Source organism: Pseudorasbora parva, chromosome 6, assembly GCF_024679245.1.
Source record: "Pseudorasbora parva isolate DD20220531a chromosome 6, ASM2467924v1, whole genome shotgun sequence".
NCBI lineage: Eukaryota > Metazoa > Chordata > Actinopteri > Cypriniformes > Gobionidae > Pseudorasbora > Pseudorasbora parva.
The window spans coordinates 11,859,783-11,880,307 of NC_090177.1; the positions used below are offsets into that span (position 1 = coordinate 11,859,783).

Here is a 20,525-nt window from a genome sequence, read left to right on the forward strand (position 1 = left end):
AATATTAAGTAACTATGTATACTTACTATACGGTTAGCAATAGGGTTTGTTTTGGGGTTAGTTGCATGTAATTATGCATAATTTATAGTTATTACTATAGTACTACATGTAACAAGAACACTAAAATAAAGTGTTGCCCAATAAAAATAAACAATCAATTTATTTAGATTTAATGCCATGACCATAAACAGTCCATTACATTGCACACACACACCACTGTTTCCTTCAGCAAGCAAATAAATGCTGTCAATAAGTATAATAAATTATATATATTATTTTATATATATACACACACACACACACCTGAAGGCACTGTCCTCCTTTCCTTAACATACAAATACATTGTACGAATATGACTAATATGATGAATAAATAGGCCTAGAAGGTAAGCTAATTTTTGTTAATACCATCCATAAGCCACAACACTAATTTAAAAAAGTGAAAATAAAGTAGCATTTTGGGGCTATGGAAACAAGTTACCATGGTGAATACACAATGCCAGCATGTTAATGAAACATGAAAAATTCTACAGATGAATAGAATGAACATCATACCTGCATGCAAAACACACGTTTTACCAGTTACATGATTTATTGGTACGTTACTTTAATTTAATGACTTACTAATGGACAACGTAACGTTGCATGCTCATAGTTTCTCTTGTGCTTTATATATGATTTGCATTTGCAATTAAAGAGTGAGTGCGTCGAGCAAAGTATAACGGCTGAAAGGAAAGTTAGGTTTTCTGAGGTGAGACAGACTTTATTTCGTATCAAGCTAGAATATGAATGTCATTAGAATAATGACACTGACATATACCCTGACAACATATCATCTGACAGCAGAAACTAAATTGGGATAACATGTTTTTGTCAGGAACTCCGCGACCTACTCAGAAAGGTCTCGCAACCATTCTAAAATTTACAAAATTAGTGCTGTCAAATCGACATAATTACTTGCATCTAACATAAAAGTGTGTGCCTATGCATACATATTAGAGCTGTCAAGCGATTACATTTTTTATATAATTAATTACACATTGTGTTAACTAAACATTGCGATATAATTAATTAAGTAATCACAAATTAATTGTACATCAAATTTGGCTGAGAAATTACCCCAAAATATAATTTAAAGTCATTATTATGTTAAATGAAAAAACAATCAAACAGACATTATACAAATTTGCTTTAGAATTTTATTTTTTATTTTTTTCAAAACAGAATTGATTAGAAATACACTTTTAGGCTTCAACAGCCATGAGGGAGAGTAAAAAATTTTTTTAGGGTAACTATACCTTTAATAGATTTTTTCTAAATATGTTTTTTTAAATGAAATTATACTCTGAATAAGATCAAAATGCCAATATGTGGCAGTACTTTTATGTTACATGCAATTGATGTGCCAGAACACTAGACAAAATGTATTTAAATAAAAATTTTAATATGAATGTAATAATAATAATAATAATAAATTTCTCATAAACTCCCCATCTATTGATCTAACAGATCCAATGACATATTAAATTTAATGTGCGTTAAATTTGTTCATGTTTTTTACATGTTCTATATCTGTTATAGTAATTCATGTAACTCTGATGTTCTGTGCTTATTCCCAAAAATCAAAGCAAACATATCAGACATGTCAAATGAGAAAGTTCAGACCCCTAACACTTCAAACCAGAGGCATCGGCAGTCAAACAATCACTGTCAAAATGACACACCCTTTCACTGACCCCACAAAACGATGTGCCACTCTGATGAGTGAAGCCAGAGCGCAGTTTTGAGGGCACGGCCCACAATCGCTGTGAGATAAAGACCAAACAATGTGTGTGCGAGCCACACAGGAACACACTCTCACTCGGTGACTCACACACGCGGTGAGTCACTGCCGCCCACCCGCTCACACACAATTACACACTTCAGCTCTGAGAGTGGGAACGTGGGCCTGTGAGAAGAAACAACTCTTTCTCTGTGCGTGTGGGCGGGGTAGCTTTCGTTTTGGGGGTGTTCCCTGTGGAAAACATGTTACATTTCTTTTTGACAATTACTGTTGATGATGGATGGTTGCTAGGAAACCGTTAAATCTGGCTAAATATAGATCAGCACCTGGATATTGTAGTTATAAACATCCAAAGGTCACCGTCTATACCAGCAGTTCTCAGGACCCCGCTTTAGATTGCACTTCACAAGAAAGTTCAAACGCGGCAAATATAATCAATGACCCTTGTTCATTTTAACATTTGTACAACAAAAAAAAAAATCCATGATACAGGCCGAAAAGGACTGAAAATGTTGCCCAAAATTTTTATTAGCATAGTCATATTATCAAGCAACAGTCATTTAATATTGCACTAAAATATTTTGATTTCAGCTCAACTGGATGTCATGGCCTGATGAGGACAAGATCTGATCGACAACAAAAGTGTTTTCTCCTTCCTTTTAAAACTTGATGAGCCTATTTATATAGCAATCCTAATGATGCACCATAAAATGGTTAAATGCATGTTATTATTTGCATTTAGCATGTTTTTCAAGGTGTCCACGACCGTCACACAGACCCGTGACTCATTTTTGGGTCACAACCCACCAGCGAAAAATCAGTCTGTCTTAGAGGAACACTCCACCGTTTTTAGAAATAGGGCTTATTTAACTTCTTTCCTACATTTAGATATGTGGGCAAATGCATTTTTGTCTCAGTGCATGCATTGTTTTAGTTTGGCAGGGTCGCCGCTAGCTTAGCTTAGCATAATGAATGGAATCCTATGTTGCCAGCTAGCATGTCCCAAATAAAAGTTGGGATATAGGATATAGATATTATGGGGAAGTACAGACGAAGCACTATGCTACTTGGGCACAGAGATTTCACGCAACACACTGCCAAACGACCCTGCCAAACTAAAACAATGCATGCACTGAGACAAAAATGCATTTGCACACATAGCTAAATATAGGAAAGAACAGATAGGAAAGAAGTTAAAAAGCCCTATTTCTAAAAATGGTGGAGTGTTCCTTTAAAAAAAAAAAAAAAACATGCATTGTGTTTCTAAATATCTACAATAGTGGCTGAAAGTGATGTCAGGCCAAGGAAAATTGACATCGTCATCATTTATTCAAATGTTATTAAAAGATTGATTGTTATTAGGGATGCACCGATAGGATTTTTGGGGCCGATACTGATTTTAACAAACAATTATTGGCCAATTCTGAAAGCGTTATTTGTCCCCTCTTATTAGAAATGTTGTCATTAAAATATATAGTGATTTAATCGTGTTTAAATCAGCAAATTAAAAAGCCTTTTAGCCAAGCAGAGAGAGCAACAATTGACTACCATAGTAAAAAATACTATGGTAGTCAATGGTTGCTCTCTCTGCTGGGTTACAAACACTCTTCCAAATATCTTCTTTTGTGTTCTGCAGAAGAAAGAAACTCATACAGGTTTGGAACAAATTGAGGGTGAGTAAATGATGACAGAACTTTCATTTTTGGGTGAACTATCTCTTGAAGGGTGCTTTCACACTAGCGCACCTGGGTTCGATTGATGTCAGACTTCGGTTCATTTGGATGATGTGAACGCTGTCTTCTGAATTCAGGTGCGCACCTGCGAACCGTTCCAGAGTCCGCTTAAAAAGGGTGGTCTGGGGTATGGATGACTTGATAAAATGTGTTTGGGTGTGTTTCACTCGCTTTCCTGATGAGCCTGACTGGCGGACTGCAAGCTGTAAATCTCATTTCTGTTCGCCTTCAGCGTTCTCTAGAACATATCCAAAAAGTACTAAGAAATGATTGCAATGAATCTTGCACCCTGTCTTTATCAGAGAAAGTCAACCTTGAACGTAAATAATTTGATAAAAATTTGAATTGACTGACAGCTCTAAAAAAAGTGATGTATTCTGTTATAGCTTGAGTCGAATTATTTGTCATTTGAGAGTCAAATGGCCGTCAGCCAGCCATAACCGTCTGTGAAATACGCAGATTGTGTCACGCAACTTGGTGACATGAAAATCAGATCTACTGCCTAGTGCTGCCAAATATTTTCCAAGGAAAGTAGCTAAAGCCTGCCCAAAAAGACACTAAATGTCACTAGATGAAGTCATGCATCAATTAGCATATCTGTGATGTCATCACAACTGGCCAAATGTGTTTTCTCTCCTAATCCGTGCTCACATATTTTATTTTAAAATAATATTAAATAGCCGACTGTCCAGGAAAGACCAAGATTCTCATTTCCCATATCTTTTTGTCATTCAATAGAACGAGTATGATACAGTGAATGACAACATGTTTATGTTTAAAATAATCTGAATTGAGAGAGGTCAGAAACTGGATGAACTAAAGCTCTGTGATAGTGAGAAACATAAGGGATAAGCACAAGAGAAGAATGGAAATCACAACCGGTCAAACTAAATTCTTTAAATATAAAACAAAGGAAGCAGATAAGTGATAAATCCGTGGCAGAGCTCGCTCATTTACGTCTGTAAGCTGATTTATGCGTTCAACGGCATGCTCTGCTGCACCTCTCAGGCGTTCACTGAACAGGGCAGACGTAGAGAGAGGTGTGACGGAAGGGGGGAAGCAAGACCTCGCGCTCGCAGGACAGTCCTGGCCACATTTGTAAAGCAACAGACATTTGTCCAAAAAGTCCCTAGATTTTTTTGGACAAGTCACTAAAGGGGTCTGAAAAGTTGCTAAATTGGCAATAATGCTACTGACCAGAGTAAATTTGCCTACATTTTCTTTAAATATTTTTTAGAATTATTTATAATTTTATAAATATATTTTATAAATTATATTTTTATTACTATTATTATTATATGATGTAAAAAAGATTGTTCTTTTGAACATTCTATTCATCAAAAAATCCTAAATATGTATAAAAATGTATCACTTTCCACAAAAACATGAAGCAACACAGTTTTTTCCAACATTGATAATAATCATAAATGTTTCTTGAGCAGTTAATCATCATATTAGAAGGATTCCGATTGATTTAGACTCACTGTGTGTGTGAGTCACCAAGTGAGAGTGTTCCTGTGTGACTCGCACAGTTTGATTTAGAAATTCAGCTTTGATCACAGGAATAAATTACATTTTAAAATGTGTTACAATAGAAAACAGTTATTTTATATTTGTATTGTATTTTTAATCAAATAAATGCAGCCTTGATGAACATAAGAGATGTCTTTCAAAAACATTAAAAACTGTGTGTACTGATATATTGCCATCCACAATAACTGCAGCACCATTTCATTTTCATTTAAAAAAAGTGAAAATAAAGTGGAATTTTAGGGCTTTGGTACATTTTCATTTTCATGTTTTTTTTGGACAAGTCCTTAAATTCTTCCTATTAACACACAAATCGATCTTTCTTTATTATGAACAAAAGACCAATTATTCACCCCGGAATTTTATTCCATAGCGGACTTTCTAATGACTAAGTGTTGGAAACTCACCTCAAAATCTTGGTATTGTTCTTCCGTTAGGGATTTTTTGGCCACCACGAGCACCCTCAAACCTTCCCTGGCCATATTCCCGCACTGATAAAGAAGCAAGAAAACAAATTCCCAACATACAGGTCATGAAGCTTCTTGGCATAAGCATTACATCAATCTACTATCATTTTGCATTTTTACTGGTTTAAAAAAACCTGAAATTACCTCCTCCTCTAGCCAGTCGTTGTACTGAACTATGCCGGCCATCACCACATCAGCACCCTTCATGTAAAACGTGATCTCCCCGGTGGATTCATCCTAACAAACATGAGGTGTTAATAAATCATTTATGTATATAGTAAACACCAAATATGAATATGGGAGCACTAGCAATCAGGATCACTGATACTCAATGTACCAAAAGAAAAAGAGAAAGATCACAGGTAAGCGAGAAAGTCTGTGCTGTTTTTTCCAAGCATTATGGGAGATACATTTTTGGCTTTCCTTGATCGTCCTTGAAGGTGTTTTAAAAGGATTCTGCAGAGGAAACCAGGTTCAGTTGCTGATTTCCTGAAACGCTGATGTAGGCTTCAGTCCAGGCCAACAACAATAGCTGAGAGTTTGCTCGGGGAGAGTTAGTCATCAAGACCAGGGCAGGGTCACAACTTTCTCAGATAACAGCCAGTCTAGTCATATAATTTTGGGTCTGATCTTCAATTATCACATTGTTAAGAAGGCTACGGTACAATCTAGATTTGCACATTTTATGGAGGGGTTCTTAGATATTCGAGCTGGTTTTGCGGCCAGATTGCGGTGTAGATTGTCACAGGGAAAGACATGATACCTATCAGAAAGTGATCCGACAGAAGATGGAAGCATACACGACTATCCAAACCTTTTTCTTTTTTCCTGTGATTTTTCTGTAAAAAGCAGTCCAGACTAGCCTAGAAATCTAGACGCACCCTAGCGGCAGCAATTCTAATCTGCCCGCGAGTGTCATCTAGTAAATCTCAATACCCTTCTGAGCTGTAATCTCCTAACTCTTGCCGGGCCAATCACATCGCGTATAGAGTCGGTGGGCGGGGCCATAATGACGACGGCCGAGTTGCGTTTGCGTGCTTCTAGTAAACACAGAAACTGGCGAACGGCGGCGGTCTTTCGAATCAGCTTTGACTGCGATTCTGGAAGGCTTGGAGTTAAGCTTTTCTCTGAGAAAAGAACAAAGAGCGGCACTGAAGTCATTCTTAAAAAGGGAAGATGTGTTCGGAGTTTTGCCGACCGGATACGGTGAATGTTTAATCTATCAACAAGCTCTGCGTCACCTTCGTTGCTCTGGTTGGTTGTAGCGCTATCCTATCGCGTGCAGAGGGAGTTTGAAAGACAACCGTTTATCCCGCCCCTCGGATTGAGTCCTGTCAATGGGGAGTTTCCAGACCAAATATCTTGATGTGGGTCTGGCTTGTCAGGCTAAGTCCAGACACTATTATCGGACGATTCGTCGTCCGCCATGTTTGTTTACTCTAAAGTCACGTCAGTTTGACTGTGAGAGATTTCCCGTGTACACAGTCGTGACTCCGGTTGTTTGTGAATGTCATCTGTCAGTGTGCATTGTGCTGTCTCGGTCACTAAACACACTAGGATCTATCTTTGATTTTTGATTTTTTTTAATCATCATGTTTGAAGTCTCTCACATTTTGAGAATTTTTTAGTGTGGGCCAGCCTTGAAGGGGTACTTTAACAATGGGAAGATGAATGTGTATTTAAACTGGGTCATTTATGTAGTAGAAATGTAGTGCCTTCTAGACTGAAAAAAGCCAGGAAATGTATTTTTGGCTCATGTGGATGAAAAACAACAAATCCCAGAATGCACTTGCTTCGCTGCCCTATGAGGACACTCTCAAAGCCATCGCTACTGGATCACTGGATCACTTTCCCACCCCGGCAATGCCCCTACCGTTGTTTTGATTTTCATAGTAATAAAATCATTTAGTTCAGTTAGAGAACAGACACTACAAATAAAAACCGACTGTCACGGCATAAACGCAGCAGGAGTCAGATTACATTCATCACGAGAGCTTAGGTAAGCACGCTCGCGGCATACATTCACAGCGCGTGTTCAGTCTGACGCGTTTTCAGTTCATGCCTTTGGAAGCTTAACTTTCATAGGAATTTATTAGAACAATTGAAAACCCCACTTTGCTCCACCACTCCGTTTACATGAATGCCTGCAGCTGCGAGCTTAGCGCTGTGAGTGCGATCCCACCCCCCATGGGCGGGTTGAAAACATGCGGAAATACTGGCTGTAGTCTCTAGCAAGGTTATTTTCGTAAACGAAAACTGAAACTAAGACTAAAACTATTGGTCAAAAAACATTTTCGTAAACTGAAATAAAATTTAAAAATCTGAATAAATAAAAAACTAAAACTAAACGAAACTAACTACTCTTACTAAAAAACTAACTGAAATAAAATAATAATTAGCAAAAATAAATATTCGTTTTCGTTGTTAATAAGCTCTCTTTAATGTGGTGGAAAATCTGACTGTGGCGGTTGAGGGAGTGTCTATTGCGCTACTGCGCGTGAAGTGAGCTGAGGAGATTAACCGCTGTCCTGTGACGGACGCGTGCAGACAGTGAACACATCGCTAGTCCTAAACGGGAGTTCACAAAGAATCAATGCGTCCGTGGCAGTGAAATGGGAAATAACACAAGGTAATGAGATGCACGTTGAACTTCTTTTAAGCTCACTGTTTTAGAATGCCGTTTCTTACGTGACGAGAGACGCAGGCGCAAAAGTCAGCAACTATTGTAACAGTCAATGCCTGTCACAAGATTTCTAGTACTGATGGTTATGTTCTTCCGGGCCTCTAGGGGGAGATAGGAACATTCTCTGGCTGGTGTGCATATGGGTATATAACAGGAAACTATAGAAGTAAATGTTAGGGTCTGTTTGATGCTGCCTCATGGTTGTTTGTAACCTTTCTTTCCAAATCCTGTTTGAGAAACTGTTGGTTTCCAGCTCAAACAGGATTTGTTTGTGAGGCACTTTTTTGCTCCTTTGACTGTGGGCAGCTACATGTTCACAAACCTACTGTTTGTGTTGGTGAAACCATCATCTGCTACCATGAAACATTGTGATTAACCACACATCCAAGTGAAGGACAACAATCAACCTCATCTTTCTGTACCACTACTCACCGACAGATAAGACTGTTTCCTTCAATTGCTGAACTATTTATGCTCCCAGATAGGAGAACAGGACTGAGTTGGATATTGTGACCCCCCATTCACATGCACATATATGTACCCATGATGAAAGCATGAATTGTACCTATGTATGACTTGTAAGAAAGAGGGTGAATACATAAGGGTGAAAATATTATACAACTCTTGTTTGTTCCTGAACTTATTTGTTGTTAGGTCCTTTTTCACTACAATACCATTTCATTAATTGCACAAAGGACGAATCCCCCTTTTGATTTTTTGTAGCTTGCCCAGCACAACGTAACTGGGACGGTTATACTATATTAGCAAATAACGTTACTAGCCTACTGTGCGTTTGAGATTTCATGTTTGCATAATATTGACAGGCTCAAAGGTGTTATCATAATCATTTACTACTAATAATATTATTATCTGTGTGGAGACATTTCCCCACAAAGTAGGGAATGCCAGGACACACACACACACAGGTTTGTTTCACTATATAAGTGAGGACATTGCATGGACGTCCATTGATTTTATATCAGGTTAATGATATTTTATATCTCCTAACTCAATTCCTATCCCTAAACCTACCCATCCCAAGAACGTGCAAAACAATAGATTTAAATAAAAACATGTTTTGGCCGATTTATAAGCCTTTTTAACTAGTGAGGACCAGTCAAATGTCCTTACTAGTCAGTTATCATAATATTTTACTAGATAAGTGAGGACATTGGTCCCCTTTACAATTATAGCACAACAAACACACACACACACACACACGCACGCACACACATGTCTGGTGCGCTATCTTTGTGGGGACTTGCCATATAGACGGTTTTTATACCATACAAACCATATATTCTATCCCCCTACACTGCCCCTGCCCCTAAACCTACCCATCACAGGAAACTTTCTACATTTTTACATTTTCAAAAGAACTCATTATGTATGATTTATAAGCTTTTGTACCCATGGGGACCTCAATTTAGGTCCCCACGGTGACACGAGTCCCCATGAGTCTGTGTGCATTCAGTTTAAAGTCCTCACCAGGCTAGAAAAACATGTACACACTCACACACACACACACACACACACACACACACACACACACACACACACACACACACACACACACACACACACACACACACACACACACACACACACACACAGCAAAACAGTGTGTAGACACTGCTAGCCTACATTGTACTACTGAAGAAATTAAAATAAGCTTTTAATTGTTTAACAATATTTCATCTGTTATGAGTGAGTTTGTCTGGAATTTATAATTTTTACTTTTATATTTTACGTTGCATCTATTTTGTTCTTTAAGATAGATCCTGTATAGGTCATAGTTTGACTCAAGCTTTTTTGCTCAAAGGTGAAGACCCAACTTTACTGCATGTTTTGTAAGACCGTCCTGGGTTTAAACAATAATGCTCGTTTATCAAGTTATTTCACTTAAGGATGTTTAGTAAGATTAAACTCTAATCTGTGCAAACATTAAACTTTGCTGAAATTAAAAACCTTGATTTGGTCTCTACACTTCATTATGGTAACTCTGCTAAACTATAATTACTAAAACTAAAACTGAAACTAAATAAATAAAAACTAAATAGAAATGTATTTGCAAAATAAAAACTAAACTAAAACTAGCAAAACCATTTATAAAACTAACTAAAACTAAACTGAAATTTGTAGCAAAATTGAAAACGATAATAAAATAAAAACTAATTTAAAAAAGCAAAACTATGATAACCTTGGTCTCTAGCCTCTGGCCAAAAAATCATCTGCACTTGACCAATACACACAATGTTAAAAAGTTTATTTTGGTGAGTATTTGTGTAAACTAAGTTGTAAGTATAAGATTTTAAATGTAGTTTAAGGTGGTCGTATGCTAGCATGGCAGATGGAGCATCACTGATTGTCTTAAACCACTATAGCGTGCATTTATATATCAATGCAACAATTATAAAATAATCAATTTACATAAAAAAGGAAATTTACATTTGATGCTTAAGTAAAAGTGCAGAAGTACTTGTTTTTTAAAGTACTTAAGTAAAAATCTGTTTTTACAACTCTCACTTGTAACAGAGTAATATTTGACCAGTTGTACTTTTACTCAAGTAATGGACTTGTTTACTTTTTCCACCTCTGTTAAAATTTGAACAAGATATATATAAGATGAAAAGAGTTCATTCGTTAACATTACTTAATGCATTTCCTTAATGAGCAAATAATGACTACGTTTACATGTATACCTATAATGCGATTTTCTTAAAGCTACACTGTGTAACTTTTTTAGTTTAATCTTAGCTAAAAACACTTAGTTCTTTCAAAAACATATGTGCTCATTAATGTATATTTACTTCTTTCAAGTAATAAAGTATTCTCGTAAGTTTATAATATGCCATTGAAAATACATACGGGTGAGGGTTTCGAATGCTGGTCGCCATGTTGCCCCTCCATCTTGAAAGTACATTAGCCAAAGAGGGACATATCCGTAAATTCAAGCTTCGCCTTTCGCGTTTTAACACTCGATGGCAACGTGTCGAATGTAAAGAGGGGGATTGCCATTTTAATCTTGGACTAAATCGGCCACCGTAGGAGTTCAAACGAAATCGGAATTGAGAGGAACAGAAACTATTATTCACTGGATGGTCATATACCTTTACATCGCTAGATGGGGGAAAATATCACACAGTGTAGCTTTAACAGAGTGTCAATTTACACCAAGTGGTTTGCGTGGTTTGTTGGCAAGTGCTATTCGCACTAGCTCTGGCTAACAATGCCTTGAAAAAAGACGTGCATATTTTAACATCTTCAGTGACGTAGTCAGTAACTCTTTACCGTAAGGCTCATGGATCTGCATTTTGACGCGATCGACCCAGGTTCGAATCTGCCTTTTGCCGAGCTCGCTCTTCTCCCTTTTCACATCACAAATCCCACCGGAAAGGCATTTACTTTCAATAAAAATTAAGAAAATGTTCTAAAAATGGAAATAAAGTGCATAACAAATAGGGGTATAGGTGTAGGAAGGGCTTTTATTGTCCCATTAAAGGCGGCATCCATTTAATCATTTTAATAATATAATCATTTACACTGTTATTATTGCATCCTGTTAATGTACAACTAGCCTGACAAGCCAGACCCACGTCAAGATGTTTGGTCTGGAAACTCACCATAGACAGGGCGCAATCCGAGGGGCGGGATAAACGGTTGTCTTTCAAACTCCCTCTGCACACAATAGGATAGCGGTACACCAACCAGAGCAACGAAGGTGAAACAGAGCTCGCTGACTGATTAAACATTCGCCGTATCCGGTCGGCTAAACTCCGAACACATCCTTTTTTAAGAATGACTTCAGTGCCGCTCTTTGTTCTTTTCGCAGAGAAAAGCTTAACTCCAAATCTTCCAGGATCGCGGTCAAAGCTGATTCGAAAGACCAGCGTTCGCCAGTTTCTGTGTTTACTAGAAGCACGCAAACGCAACTCGGCCGTCGTCATTATGGCCCCGCCCGCTGACTCTATACATAATGTGATTGGGCCGTCCAGATTCTGAGGAATACAGCTCAGACGTGTATTGAGAGTTCCTAGACCCATCTTGCAGGGAAATTAAATTTGCTGCCGCTAGGGTGCGTCTAGATTTCTAGGCTAATGTACAACAATACTGAGAAGCAAATAGTATGTATCTTTCAAAATAAAGTATAAATAGCATCTTATTACCATGTACATATAGTAGAAAAGAACTGCTACGGTTAAATGGTGTTAATAGAATATATCACTATTTTCACTTAGGATGCCATTTCACTTAGCAAATAGCATCTACAGTTATTTACAAGTAGTGTAAATAGAATCTAGTTGCTATTTACTATTGGATAAATAGCATCTATCACTATTTGAATAGTGATCTCAGACATTTGGTTTCCTTCTGTGTATCAGACAGGTCATTTTATAAGTTAAGGGAGTTTGGGGACACTAATGTTCCTGTTTCAGGATGACCATCCAAAACTGCTGGTTGCAATACTCACTCGCACTATGATGCCCATGCGTTTGCTCTCATAGGTGAAGGGGAAAATCTGCAGGATGGTGAAGTTCAGAATTTGTCCACTAGGTGTCCTCAGCTGCATAGAAGACTGATCTCTGCCGACCAGCGTCAGTCCGACACTCTCCGTCCACTGAACCAGAGACACCTAGTGCAAGAGAGAAACAGATTGAGAGAGAAAACACATTAACATTAAACATTTCCGCACTTGCAAACTGCTGAGTTTCATAAACAAATGTCATAAACAAACAGGAAGCTATTTGACCAGTTTCAGTCTGACTTCTTGACTGCACTGTAAGCAAATTACTCGAACCAGCACCATGCTGTTTTCTTAAACAAAAATGAACACAAAATCAAACACAGAAGCATTTCGTTTAACATCTCGACTCGTTTCCTGCAACTGTTTTTGGATGTGTGGCGCAGAAAATGCAAGTATGCAATGGGCCACCAATTATAAGCATGTTCTCTTCAGGGAACATGTGAAGATAAAGGCAAACCAGATGCCATCCATTAGTGTGACGCTGAAGGGGGGTATTTCTGGGAGGCAGAAGTTATTGCCCAATAACTTCCAGACCAAGGGTTACAGAGAGATCAAAAAACCCGATTTCTTATGCCCTCCCTGACTAGCTGCTAATAACATATCTCACAGTATCCAGATGGGCGGACTGCTGCCGGAAAAACAGTCTCTCTGTAAGAAACCAACAAATGAGGCTTATCCAAGCTATACACAGAACAAGTGATGAACTTTGAAGCATTTTGACAAGAACTTGTTTAAACTGTTTTTTGTGTGTGTGTTCAGATCTATTAGTTTAAAAAGAAACAATGAATAAAAACAATTGTTTGTTTTTCAATTTTTATAATTTCTGAATTAAATAAAAAGTAAAAAGAAAATTATTTTGGTAAAAAAAAAGAAAACATTTTTAAATTATATATATATATATATATATATATATATATATATATATATATATATATATATATATATATATATATATATATATATATATATATATTTTTTTTATTTTTTTTTTTTTTTTATTTTTTTTTTTGCTCTTCTATGATTAATGTTTTGAATTTCTGAAGAGAAATATATTTGATTATTAATTTTTTTCATCAAAAATAATTTTTGTTTTAAAATATTAATATTAAAAAAGAAATATTTAAATATTAAAAAAGACTTAAGTAAAAAATATTTTGGTCACAATTTTTTCTTCATTTTTAAAAAAAATAATAAATCCTTAGTTTTTTCCCTAAGATAAACATTTTGAATTTCTAAGTTTAAAAAAACTACATAATATTTAAATAATATACTTTATAAAATATTTAGGTCATAATTTTTTTCTTCAAAAATATTATTTATATAAAAAAATAATGACATCTTAAAAAACATTATTTATTTTTCTTTTACACTAAACATTTTTCAAAAGTTAAGTTTGCTTTAAAATATTAATATTTAAATAAAAATATATATTTTTAAAAAACGTTTTTCTTCTCTGATGAACGTTTTCAATTTATGAATAAAAAATAAAAAACTTAAAATATCTTATTTATTTATTACATTTTATAATGAACATTTTCCATTTCTGAACTTAAAAAAATATTTAGGTCTTCATTTTTCCATTTTAATTTCAAAATATATTTTTGTTTTAAAATATTAATATTCTTAAAACTTTAATTAGTTTTTACAGCTAATTACTTTAAATTCTAAAAACTTTAACAGTTTGGTATAGCCAAAAATGCAGGGATGTTATTGGCATGTGACAAGATTGTTGATGAAAATAAGAACTTGTTCTTAAGTAACTTGACATGGTAAATAAAGGTTAAATAAACATAAAAAAGCAAGAAAACCATTAAACAGGAAATTATATCACAGAGAGAATGGTAAAAAAAAAAAAATTAAATTGCCGATTTTGGTATTAAATGTTAGCAAAATCTAATGGAAAAATAAAATAAAATAATGTTGACGATATACATACAAACGTTTTCAAGTATGGAAAGTTTTAAAGGTGCCCTAGAATGAAAAATTGAATTAACCTTGCCATAGTGAAATAATGAGAGTTCAGGACATGGACATCACATACTGTGAGTCTCAAACATCATTGGCAACTACTTCTTTTGTAAATCTCGTGAATAAAAAACACCACGGAAAAAAAAGTCCTTCTCAACATAAGGCCAACCGTGACACAAGCGTTGGGGATCTGTATATGCACGCCCCCAACATTTGCATCTGTCCAAACATGTTCATTGTCAGGTGGAACTGACAGAGCCGAATCATGGAGACTGCAGGTAAACAAGACCCTAATTTAGCAAAAACGGCAGCTCTCATGACACGTCATGTTCAGGCTGTGCAGGAGACGTGAGGACTTTTCATATGTCAACAGTCATGGTTGAGGTTTATTATAATCGGATACCACAACAAATCGTTCGTTTGTTCGGCCCATTTCAAGCAAGCTTCACTCAGCGTCTTAAAATGAAGAAAGGGGCAACTGTATTCCTGCAAGCAGTAAGTAGTGATTTATCCACTTAATGACTAGCTGTTTAAACAATTTCTGATTAAATTGAAAGTTTCTTAGAGAGACAGCATTGTCTAGATAACTCAAGATGCTTACAGTAACAATAGGAAACTCCTAAAGTACCATACCAAACTAAATAGTTTGTCTAATGACAAAGGGTAATATTATTTTTAGGGCCGGGACTTTAACGCGTTAATTAAGATTAATTAATTACGTGACTTTAACGCGTTAATTAATTACGCAAAAAAATTAAAAAAAATTAACCGCATTTATTTTTGCACCGCCGAACGTTTTTCAATGAATCAGTTTCGACGGACCGATTATACTGGAACACCAACTAGCGCTCCGGAGCCTATGCTCCGGAGTCAAGACAACAACAAACCTTGGGTGCGTCTCAATCAGCTCCCTAGTTCAGTAGTCAGGGCACTGATCAGGGAGTCAGCCCATTGACTTATGTCCTGATCAGTGCCCTGACTAGGGAACTAGGGAGCTGATTGAGACGCAGGGCATGAGCGAACATGAACGAAGAAGCTGATGAGCGCTTTGCTCGGCCCCGTGGATGGGAAATTTTGTTTTAAAAAACGAAAGAATGGAAGCGTCGTCAAGAGCACGGTTGTGTGCAAGCTATACAACAAGGAATTTGCGTATCACCGCAGTACATCGAGCCTCAAATATCACAAATATGCTTTTGCTACACTTAATGGCAAACATTGCGCTGGTCTGCTGGACTGAAATAAATAAACAATATTTTGTTGATTAAGCTTATGTATTCAGTCATTATTCAATGGTATACTAAAAATACATGTGAAAAATTACTTCTCATTGTTCTCAGGTCAAATATTTATATGCGATTAAAATGCGATTAATTTCGATTAATTAATTACAAAGCCTCTAATTAATTAGATTAATTTTTTTAATCGAGTCCCGGCCCTAATTATTTTGTACTACAAATTACAACCGTAGATACGTTGCTTACAGATCGTTCACGCGATCCTTTGTTCTTTTCACAGAAAAGCTCTGTTTGGGGGATTTAATTTCTGAAATCTGGCAACCGCACGAACACAAGCTCTTTCTCGCACACGGATGATCTGAAAACACCAATTAAGTTGCATTTTATCAATCTCCATTTGAGATGTTCTGCTTAAAGTGTCATTCAGTCGGTCTGTGTTTTGTCAGGGCCGTCAGGACTCACGAGCCGCTTCGCTGAACAACTCAACTGCTGTGAGCTGCTGAAATAAGCCTATCAAAGCAGAGCTCAACATTAATATTCATGACTCCTCCAATTCCAAATAAGGCAAAAACAGAGCATTACATCCTAGGGACAATTTATAGGGTTGTAAATGGACTTGTAAAACTGTATCTGGACAATGTTTGCCCTTAAATAAGCCATATACCCAGAGATATCAGAGAACAATTTAACATATTGTTTTAGCTCATTCTAGGGCACCTTTAACGTTTTAGAGTCATTAAATTAAAACATTTGGCTTCAAAAAAGTATGAAGCCAACATGAACAGAAATATTACAATTCTAAAAACTTTAGGCATGTATTAAAATTAATCTAATTTAATATCAGCAAAAAAGCATGGCTAGAGAAGCAACAAATGTCTCTAAAATAATACCAGTCGTTGCGTCACGTCTTTCTGACAAATGTCGGGGCTACAGAACGTGAAAGCATTTAGTCAACGTCTCCCTGAACGTACATAGACTCAGTGTGCTGGCATGCAGTGGTTAAAACCAAACCAGTAATGATGCGCTTGGTGCCTACGTAACCACAGCATGGGTCAATTGATCACTGCATGAGTCACTTGCTCCTGGCCCAAATGATTCGGTTTGTGTGCCCAGAAAATGCTCAAATATGAGACGCCGCATCTGCAGAAGTTATCATGCCAAAGACTCATCATTTGTGAATAATCTAATACCTGTGCAGAGGAGGATAAAATACGTGTTGACTCACAAATGATTAATTTAAAGTAAAATGAAGGATAACTTCCACAAGTTAAAGAATTACACTACAATTATTCTTTAAATGGAGCCCAATGGAGGATATAGACCTTAGTCAGAGTAGACGGCATGATTAGTTCAACAAAAATGAAAATGAGGCTGTATTTAACAGCAACAGGCTTAAGAATGTTTTTACAAATCTGTGTGAAAGACTGGAAAAACATCACGTAAATTGTCACATACACAAGAACAATTTTTTGATTGATTTATTGAGCACAAAAATGTTTAGCTTATGTTTAAGTTGAAAGAGTATTTTAATAATTCAAATGGCCATGGTTATTTTCTGGTTATTGGTAACACTTTACCTACCGTTAACAAATGAAACCTTATTGTAATGTATTCATTTAGAAGTGTTAGAAGTGTTCTTAGTTCATGTTAACTTAAGTAGTGCTAACTAATAAACCCTTATTGTAAAGTGTTACCTAGTTATTTTCTATAAGGGATATTTTAGAGTAACGGCCAGTATCATCATGAATGAGACTGTGGTACCTCGTCAGGACTGGAGGCCTGGTAAACCCTGCAGGTGTCTTCATAGTGCTGTTCAGCTTCCGCTTGATCCGTCACACCGTTGGACTCGTACACCGGGGTCACATTGTGCACCAGCGCGATGGCCTTCACTGCCTCGTGCACTCGACTGCTGATGGTCTTCCTCACTTTGGTGGCGCCCGGTGCTCGAGAGGCCTGGTCATGAGGAGGCTGTGGAGATACGGTTTTACATGTTTGTCTCGTTCCAAACCTACAAGACATTCGTTCAACTTCAGAACACAAAATCTATATTTTAAAGGTGTCATGAATTGGAATTTTTGTATTTTTTTATACTGTTGTTTGAGGTCAACTAATGATGTTCGTGTGGTTTTTACATTCAAAAACATCATAACTAATAAGTAATAGGCTATTTTCTACACTGGTTTTGATGCTCTCTCCTGAACGCTGGGTTTTGATGGGTGTGACGCACTAAATACTTAGAAGTAAACGCCCACAGCTAGGATTGGATAAAATTTGCTTTTTTAATGAGCTTCAGCTCCCCTGTCAGTTCACATGACGGAGAGGAGAGATTGAGGGAGAAGCGGCAACCAGAATGATTCTCACAGGGCTTGTAAACATCTTTATCAAACAAACACAATGATTTATTTCTCATCGACCCGCGATTGATTGGACTATTATTTTTATATTACACATAGCCCGCAAGATCGTACGATATAAGCCCTCCATGAGTCGGTGGGCGTGGCTACTGGATTAGATGCGCGGTAGAGGCGGCGTTTCATCGTGCAATGATGTCAGTATAAAGCACACGAATGTTTGCTGAGCCTGGCGTCTATAAAAGCTTTTCTTTGACTAACAAGGAAGTTTTCAGCTCTGAAACTTTCAGGATATTCTTATATTACCATGACCTTTTATATATCAAAAGCTCAAGGGAAAGTTGATTTCTCAATTCATCACCCCTAAATCTGAGAGCTTTCTGTCCCTTCACCGACAGCTACGCAACTACCACTTTTAAGACCTAGAAATATATTAAAGAAAATAAAGTCATCCATGTGACTCCAGTGGTTCAACCTCAATTTTGTGAAGCGACATGATTGCTTTTGTGCAAAAAAACGCAATTTACCACTTTTATACAAAATATCTCCAATACATGTTCATGCAACAACATCTGCTCTCACGTCAACACAACACACGCATTGTGGTGCTTTCATGAACGTGTGTTAAATATTTTTCAAATAATGTGGTAAATTATGTTTGTTTTGTTTTTTTTATAATTTGGTAAATTATGTTTATTCATCAAACACATTCTAACTCTTTAAATACCCTAATTGGTGAGTGAAATGCATTTTTTTTATTATAATACCATTAAAACGTTTGCAGCATAGAGATTTACAATATTCAAAAAATTCTGTTTTCAAATAAATGTTCTTCTGAACTGTTCATTCTGGGAATAAATGTATCAAGTTTCCACAAAAATATAAAGCGCCACAAATGTTTTCAACACGGATAATAATCCTAAATGTTTCTTGATCATCAAATCCTCCTTTTAGAATGATTTCTGAAAGATCATATGACACAGAAGACTAGAGTAATTATACTGAAAATACAGCTTTGATCACATGAATAAATTACATTTTAACACACATTACAACAGTTATTTTAAATTTTTTTTTACTGTATTTCTGATCAAATCAATGCATCTGTGGTGAGCATAACAGACTTCTTTCTAAAACCATACAAAATCGTACAAACATTGCAGTTAAACGAATAAACATACATAACATAAAAATATGTATTAAAATAGACCATTTTTAAGTACACTAAACTATTTTATTAATACTTTAGTTAGTGAATTAAATGTGAGTAAACATTAATATCTAGATATATTGGGGTCAGTTTGTCACAATGCATCCTAGGATTGCTTTCTCTACAAAGTATGTATGATGCAGAATTTTTCAAAATGAGGTATCTCAAACAGTCTCTATGACCAGATCTGAAGCAAAAATGAGTACTTTGGGTTGATCAAAATAATTGCTAATAAACTGACCCATGTTAATATCCTGAAAAAGGACTCATAAACGCTCCCAGATGTGTTACATATATGAACAATTACCTTTAGCACTGAGCTACTATTTATAGAGCACACATTTCCGAGAGCTAATGACAGAGTTTATAAGTTCGTATAAGCTATTGAGAGGCCGGAGTACTTGTGACCCTGGTTTCCTGCCTCACTGACCTCTGGTGTCAAACGGACTAAACATATCAGTAAGAGGTGAAAGGGACTCATTTTACGAGGACTTGGCTCTTTTTTCTGGACAAAAGCTAAACAATTGTGCTTTGTAACCAGCTGTTCTAAACAGGCCGGTTATACAGTGACAGGCTGCATCCAAATCTGCATAGTAAATGTGGGTGGTATGACCAAAATCATATATCAAGTAATTCTATGTCATAGATACGATACATTTACACATGTGGCAGACACTTTTATCCAAAACAACTCCCATTGCCTTTAACGTACAGATTTTATTAGTTCAGGCATTCCCTGGTAATCCAACCCATGACCATGGCACATTATAAGGGAGTTGAAAATAAACGTTACATCCTTGCAGTAATAGACCATAATTCACTTCTGACATCATTTATCACACTTCCACTTGCGCTAGCGTAAAATGAGAAGCGTGAGTGTGTACGCACTTATGAGTGTGCATGTGAGCGTGGGTGAGAGAGTGAGTGTGTGCGAGGCTGCATGTGTAACTGTGTATGCATGAGAGTGTGTGCGCAAGGCTGCATGTGTGTGTGTGTGTGTGTGTGTGTGTGTGTGCAAGGCTGCTAGTGTGTGTGTGTGTG

General features: G+C 36.5%; 1 protein-coding gene across 1 annotated transcript in view; it reads right to left on the bottom strand.

Moving 5' to 3' along the window:
• LOC137078396 (probable phospholipid-transporting ATPase IIA) overlaps positions 1-20,525 on the bottom strand; it is a 77,499-nt gene that overhangs the window by 31,099 nt on the left and 25,875 nt on the right. The window contains exons 14-17 of the mRNA XM_067445636.1: positions 17,685-17,891; positions 12,667-12,828; positions 5,657-5,749; positions 5,453-5,536 (exon numbers count right to left, since the gene is read on the bottom strand). Of these exons, the coding sequence (XP_067301737.1) occupies positions 5,453-5,536; positions 5,657-5,749; positions 12,667-12,828; positions 17,685-17,891 (546 nt within the window). The remainder of the gene's footprint in view (positions 1-5,452; positions 5,537-5,656; positions 5,750-12,666; positions 12,829-17,684; positions 17,892-20,525) is intronic.